The 7,636-nt window shown below is 37.5% G+C and overlaps 1 protein-coding gene across 1 annotated transcript; it reads right to left on the bottom strand.

Annotated features, from left to right (window-relative positions):
* Positions 1-266: 266 nt before the first annotated feature.
* Positions 267-5,309, bottom strand: LOC148949375 (uncharacterized). Its single transcript, XM_089092690.1, has 3 exons — positions 5,139-5,309; positions 1,424-2,327; positions 267-1,348 (listed from the first exon to the last, which is right to left on the bottom strand). The coding sequence occupies exons 1-3, from the start codon at positions 5,307-5,309 to the stop codon at positions 267-269; spliced, it is 2,157 nt and encodes a 718-aa protein (XP_088948816.1).
* Positions 5,310-7,636: the final 2,327 nt, after the last annotated feature.

The following is a 7,636-nucleotide window of genomic DNA, read 5'->3' as shown; positions in this document are numbered from 1 at the left end:
TAATTTTCCAGCATTATCAACATCATTAAGGTAAAAAAAAAAAAAAAGCTGGAAAGAAACGGAAAAAAAAAACCAGTTCTAAACGGAAATTCCAGCGATTCACTAAGTCATAAAAACGTATTACCACATACGGTATATATATTCAGTCGCTCAGTGCCATTCTTCAAATACAGTTTCGCAAAAGGAGCTGATTCTGACATCTGCTTTTCAAAAGGTGACATTAAAATAGGTTGAAAAGGGAACCATCAAAACAGTAAAACGAACTCTCAAACTACGTCCATATTTTGCTGAAAAACCTTGAATTTCTCATTGGCTTTCAACAAAACGAGGCTCTCAAACCTTCCGTCCGCCAAGGAATTACGCCTTGGACTCATTATAATGCCACCTTTCGAAAAGAGACGCTCAACTGGGGCCGATGTAGGAAGCATACAATTATACTTCCGAAACACTGAATTCACTGCCGGGTACTCTTGTAAGATCGAGAGAGTCTTTCGGGAATCACTGAGATATCTCAGAATCTCGATCTTGACAGTATTTTCCACAGTTGGTTGCTGAGTGCTTGTTCCTGATTCGTCGTCCGAAAAGTCAAAAAAAGCCTCAGGAGATCTCTCAAGAACTATGCCACTGCTTTTTTCACTAGTGGCACCCATTTTCTGCTTCATTGTTATGGCCTCCTCTGTCATCAAACCCAGCACCAGTTCCTTGTGTTCTTCTTTCCCAAACTTGTCCTTGAAAAACGGCAATGACCACGTAGCAAGATGGTAGTCCGAATGAACCTTTGGAGATCCACTGATAAACGGAAATCTTTTTCCAAGTCCTTCGAGCAGCGTCTGGGTTAAGACCCTTGTGAGTTTGACACTTTGGTGCAACTTCACCAACTTCCTTTCCAAGCACTTGATAGTTGGGAGAACAGTCCTGAAATAGGCTTTCTCCTCACCCTGAAGCATATCTAGGGCGATTGCTATGGGCTCAAGGACTGAGACGTACTCAGCAAGAAATTCAAGCTCACTTGTTTTGAATCTTGGTTTTTTCAAGACATCACACACTGCTGAGAGCTTTCCAGCCATGTGACACTCAAGAATTCTTGTCAGTGCATCGTATTCAGAATTCCATCTTGTTGCGTTGGGTCTTATCAGCTTTTTTTCGAAGACCTCTTTCAATAGGTCATTGTTTTTTGAGCTGTGGCTTAGGGAATTCCATAAGCCCTGACACTTGCTCTTGACACTCTGCAGATTTCTTTTGTAACTCACGTCCGTATTTGAAGCATACTTGGCATCTGTGGTGGCCAAAAGGTTCAGGGTATGACTAGAGCAGCGAAAGTGTGGAGGTAAGTACATACCTATATTACCTAATGAGTCCGATCTGCCATCAGTCCCTTCGGGCTCAGAAATATCGCTATCGTCATCATTTGTGTTAACAATACGGTCGGGAAGATCAGAATAACTATCAGAGGTCCCTCTAACCCCTGCTTCTAGTTCATCTTGGTCTTGTGCACCACTTCTGGGATTGACACTAGAACCCAATTCTGGTTCCCCGACATCAGTCACATTCACCCTGTCAAAGATCTTACCAACGTCAACAACATCTAATTCTTCGGATTCGGAATCCATGCTTTCTTCATCAGGTGTGTCACTCTCACTGGTTGCAAACTCAGAGCTGGATTCTTGCTCCTTTGATTTTCCTAACTCCTTAAAAGCTTTGACGAAGTTTGAAGCATTGTCTGTTACAATTGCCCGAATTTTGCTCAGATTCTTGTCAAGACCATATTCACGAAATATTGCAAACAGCAAGTCTGAAATTCTGTCGAAGGTATGCGCTCCAGCAAACCTTCTAACTGCAAGCACCATAGGCATAAATTTGTTTTGACTATCTAACACATGAGCTGTTACTCCCATAAAGCTCTTATTATTAGAAGACCAGATATCACACGTCATAGTGACATAGTCTACTTTTTCAAAGAGCTGAATCATTTCTTTCTTTACAACTAACAGAGACTCATCAATTTTACCGGCCAGAGTTTTCCTTGACATTATTGGTCCGATACTTGGGTTTATCCCCAGAATCATTTGCTTAAATGCATGACTTTCCACTGTAGAGAGTGGGCGCATGTCAGACACTATGTAATTCATAATCAACTCATCAGCCCTTTTTTTCGTACATTTCTTTTTTTCAAAGAAAGAAAAAGGTGTATCCTCTTGCTTAGGCTCGGGGATGCTTTCATCGGTTGCGTCATCAGCAGAATCAATGGTCTGCTCATCTCCCTCTCGCCTCCTTTTTTTCCTAGTGTTCACTTTGGAGAATTCAACATAGGTTGAAGGATGAGCCGTCTGAAAGCAGACATAATGTTTAGTTTTGCTATATGAATCAAATCCAAAGGCTCATTGCTTTTCCACAGGATCCACTGAACATTGAAACTGCAGTATAACAAGTATAACAAATATGAATGAACCATCACTTTCTGAAGGTTTGATGGTTTGGTTTTGTCAGTCAGGAACTCAACTACTTTGAGACCATCACCTGATAGAGGGAAGTTCACCTAATGTGAGGATATGTCCCTTGTCAACTGCGTGTCAGTGAATGCCCAAAATGAAATGATTACCAGGTCCCAGGTACAGCCATATACCTCTCAGGAGGAGATCTTCACATTCTCCTCCTGAGTGGAAGGTTCCTTTACTTGGGAATAATCTCATTTCAGACATTTACTAACTAGAGACATATCCTCTCATTAGGTGAACTTCCTTGTATCCGGCAATAGTCTCAAAATACGAGTTCCTGACTGGGTTTGGTGGATCCTTCACAATAACAACAAACCTTCACATTACTGCAGATTCAACGATTACAATGATCACCATAGAAAACCTTTTTGCAGCTTAAACTTGGACCATCCTCTGCAAAAAAGCAATGAACCCTCATGTTTCTGCAGCATCGTTGAAACATCAACATCAACCGAAAATTTGTCCAGAAATAAACTGAGTTGTTAGCAATATAGAAACATAGTAATATAACAACTAGCCTATCATCAAACTTGTAAATAGCTTATGGACATATCCAGGCATTAGTTGAGCTGCAGTTAAACTGGAAGCAGGTTAACTGAAAATACAATAAGGTATGTAGCCTGGGATATCTGGCCTATGTAACAAATAGCCTAGGTCTAAGGATTTCCCTATTAATACATTAAATTTAATGGGAAAAATTAACATTCCTGCTATACTAGCTTCTCAATCTCAACAAAATGCCTAGAACCCAGAAAATAAAGGTTAGACTATACAACAATATGTAATTGTGATAAAAAAAAAAATATAGTTGTTGGTTTAGTATATAAATCACCTAAAAATCACCATTGGTTTAGTATATAAAATATCATAAAATGAAATTTTTATTAGGGAGATGGAGAATTTAATGGAAAATTTGAATAGTGAACCTAAATATAAAGTGCAAATGGGAGATTTCAATACTGACTTCCTTAAAAGTTCAGATTGTCCAGATTTTCTCAATTTAGTAATTTCTTCTTTTCTATATCCACTGATAACTATCCTTACATGAGTTACTGGGAAATCTGCAACACTAATTGACAATATATTTGTGGATGAAAATCTAATTGAATGTTTGAATGCTGGTGTATTAATTATGGATGGATCAGTAGATCACAAGCAGGCAAGCCTATTAAGCTTAGGCTATACAAGCCCAATGGACATTGTGGCTTGATGCAATGCTTCCAATTACTTGATTTTACTTCAAGTCAGGAAATGGAAAATGGGGCTAGGTCAGGAAAATGAAATTTTTAGTAGACTAAAGATAGGCTTTGTAAGGATAGACTAGTCTAGGCCTAGTAATAGCAAAACATATTTTTAGCTCTAATATTTATTAAAGGGGAGAAATCAGATAAAGAAAAAAGGAAATATACCATTAGATTTTCTATTTCCTTGTCTATTCCCCCACAAAGCCAGATACACCTTTAGGCTTAACAAAACAGTTTGATTTTTCTTTAAACTAGCTTTATTTGGTAATACACATCAGCTGCTGATGAAGAACTGGGTATATTATCCAAGCACCCCTGGTGTTTGGATAATCACTAACTTTGGACAAGCAACCGAGCATAATTTGATTCAAATAGAGCCTATATTTCCAAGCAAGCTCTTAGTCTTGCATATGTATAGATTTAGATTACCTTGTTGGGATTAGCTCAATTTGATCTCAGAAACTTTTTATACTGAAAATTAAGCTTAAAGAAAAGTTAGCAAACCCTAGTAGCCTATTTTTTCTTTACAGCACATGTCTGGGATTGAATCTATTTATGTTTGAGTGGTTTTGTATCCTACAAGGCCTATAGGATCATGTGTTTAAGATTGGGCAGCATTTTCTAGAATTAGCCTAGGCTATGCTTAAACTAAATTGTGTATTTGTCATTAGACTCTACTATTAACTATCAATACATTCAAAACATTCAGCAATCCATATGGCTAAAATATTCAGCCTAATCAAATAGCCTAGGCTAGCCTACTTGTTCAAGAAAATTTGATACTTCCTTTGAGTTCTGCAAATTAGCAAGTTCTGCAAGTTCTGCAAGTTCTGCAGTTCTGCAAATGGAAAACACACACAAAAACAAAAATTATATATGCATTCTACATTCTATAACCATTATTCCAATCCCAATCAGCCTCATACACAACAATCTCAATACACAACTTAGCCTCAAGATTAACACAGAGAAGCCAAGGCTCATAGCAATCCATTAGTTTTCGTAAATGTAAAGCTGCTGGTTGCTGGTTCCGAGACCCTTTTGAATGACACCTAGCCTACCACAACTAATTTCGGCCCATTCTGGTTCGTTGAACATTCTTCTCCTGAGGTGAAGTTAATCAAGCTAGGTGTGGGGTAAATTGTGCATTAATTTCATAATGCTGGATTAACAGTAAGCTTAGCCTACAGGAGATCCAGGCTACACAACTCTAGCCTAGGTTTGTTCAATCCAATCTGAACGATATCCGAATAGACCAAAACAACAAACAGATTAAAATTGCGTATGATGTGTAGGTTGTGTTGTAAGGAAACTACTGGGCTATCTGTATGGTAATACCTGTCAAAGTTTAAGAGAGAAAAAAAGTACAAACAGACATAAAAAGGACAAGGAGACTTACACGCAAGTGTTTGTGGAAATTTGAAGGTGCATGCAGGTGTCCTTTGAGAACCCTGTTGGGACAGTTCTTGCACCATGCACTAAGTGCGCCATCTTTTTCGATTTGTCCTTTTACAGCAAAATATTTGCCTTGAAGAATAAACGGTAATTGTTGTTTGCCTGCGTCAGCCATTTTTTTGTGACACCTTGTTTCTTCTTATTCTTAAATGCGCTCGACGGAAACGGCAAACCACAGCAATTACGAAACGAAAAACAGACGCACCACAACCAGAAAATTAAAAAATTGCAAAAAAAAAAAAAAAAAAAAAAAATGGAACGGTTCCTCGTAATGTATTTGAAACAGTACTTGACTTTTATTTGCAACTTTAAGTAATAAGTAGCTGCAATTTTTTACTGAAGTACAAGTAATAAGTACTCTGTGGAATTTGTACTTAAGTACAAGTACAAGTACTTGAAAATTTTACTTAAGTAGTACTTGAAGTAAAAGTACTTCAAGTAAGTTACAGCACTGACTGGGGATACATGACGTACAAAAAAAATCAAGAATAACTTCTGAATTTCCCTGTAATTTCATGGCAAAAAGTGAAAAAAAATCCATGTTTTAAATATTTTACAAGCAACCATCAGTTTCAAGGCATATATTACTTGGAAACTGCTTAAACCCCATTTAGAAAAACTTAAAACCCGAAAAAAATAACTGTAAAACCCCTTTAAAATTCCTAACAATGAAATACCTTTAATTTACCAGCTTGGATACCTTGTAATTCTCAAAACAAAGTGTAAACAACAAAATGTCCTACACAAATTTTTTCATACAAGTAAGATGTAGGAAAAACAGATGTTTAAATCTGTTAATTTGCACAGTGGAGTTGCAGGTCAATATTTAATTGGAAATTGGAGTGGCTTGTGCCCTTTTTATAGTCGAACGTGATTGGAAGGCAACTAACACCCCTTCAACACCCACCATTTCCCGAAAAACATCAAGTCAAAATTTTGGGATAGCCATTTTGTTCAGTGTAGTTGATTACCAGATAGAAGTTCTGTTTTTGAGGAGGACACTCCCCACAGCCTTCAGGGAAAGGGTTGTAAGTTATGCCTTGGGGGCATATAAGGTTTTTATAGAAGGCTTTGTTATAGAAACTTCAAAAAAGCCTCATTCGATTGAACATTCAAAGGGCTGGTGCCCTTTTTAATAGTCGAAAGTGATTGAAGGGCAACTAGCCCCCCCACGCCCATCATTCCCCCAAACACATCCAATCAAAATTTTGAGATAGCCATTTTGTTCAACGTAGTTGATTTCCAGATAGAAAATATGTTTTTGAGGAGGACACTCCCCAACAACCCTCGGGGCAAGGGTTTTAAGTTAGACCCTGAGGGCATATAAGAACGATGCTGGCACACCGTACTGTTTATTATTTTTTTCCTTTAGAGCAGGACACTTTGTATCGAAAAAGTTTTCGTAGAAACTTAAAAAAGGCTCATTTAATTGGAAATTGGAGTGGCTTGTGCCTTTTTTAATAGTCGAACGTGATTGGAAGGCAACTAACACCCCTTCAACGCCCACCATTTCCCGAAAAACATCAAGTCAAAATTTTAGGATAGCCATTTTGTTCAGTGTAGTGGATTTCCAGATATAAATTATGTTTTTGAGGAGGAAACTCACCACAGCCTTCGGGGAAAGGGTTGTAAGTTATGCCTTGGGGGCATATAAGGTTTTTATAGAAGGCGTTGTTATAGAAACTTCAGAAAAGCCGCATTCGATTGGAAATTCAAAGGGATGATGCCCTTTTTAATAGTCGAAAGTGATTGAAGGGCAACTAACCCCCCCCCCCACACCCATCATTCCCTCAAACACATCCAATCGAAATTTTGAGATAGCCATTTTGTTCAACGTAGTTGACTTCCAGATAGAAAATATGTTTTTGAGGAGGACACTCCCACACAACCCTCGGGGCAAGGGTTATAAGTTATGCCCAGAGGGCATATAAGAACGATGCTGGCACACCGTACTATTTATTATTTTTTTTTCCTTGAGAGCAGGGCACTTTGTATCGAAGAAGTTTTCGTAGAAACTTCGAAAAGGACCCATAATTGATATATAGAAAGGTAATTATTGTTCTAAATCAACAATTTGCACGATTTCGTAAATAAATAACCGTTAGGTTAGTATCTTTAAGAGCTTTGAAAAGCTTTAAAAGTCAGTATATGCTGAAATAGAGGACAAGATAGAAAATAATGGAAGGTTCTTCAAATGCAAGCCCGGCAATGTTTGATGTGAGTTCAATAATATGTCTTTTCAGTGTTTTTTCTAATGAAAATAAGCAAAATAAGATGAAAATACATTCCCTTGGTTCTAATTCATAAACTTTAATTATTGAAAAACTTGAAACAGTGATTTTTCGGTAATCCTTCAGCTTCAATTTACGACAAAAGGACAAGAAACTTATCAAAAGTACGAAAATTAAAAAATGTAAAATTTATATTTCAATGAAATCATAA

The sequence above is a fragment of the Artemia sp. Qi Xiang Cuo genome, chromosome 8, assembly GCF_049724085.1.
Source record: "Artemia sp. Qi Xiang Cuo chromosome 8, ASM4972408v1, whole genome shotgun sequence".
Taxonomy (NCBI): domain Eukaryota; kingdom Metazoa; phylum Arthropoda; class Branchiopoda; order Anostraca; family Artemiidae; genus Artemia; species Artemia sp. Qi Xiang Cuo.
Note: the sequence above shows the minus strand (reverse complement) of the source record. Positions and strands in the feature narration are given on the sequence as shown.

Bases quoted from the DNA above. Each gene is read 5' to 3' on its own strand.
- LOC148949375 (XM_089092690.1), bottom strand. From the start codon at position 5,309: ATGGCTGACGCAGGCAAACAACAATTACCGTTTATTCTTCAAGGCAAA. The intron at 2,328-5,138 runs GTAAGTCTCCTT...GTCTGCTTTCAG, and splicing joins ATTTCCACAAACACTTGCGT to ACGGCTCATCCTTCAACCTA. The intron at 1,349-1,423 runs GTATTGTTAACA...CGGACTCATTAG, and splicing joins TTATTCTGATCTTCCCGACC to GTAATATAGGTATGTACTTA.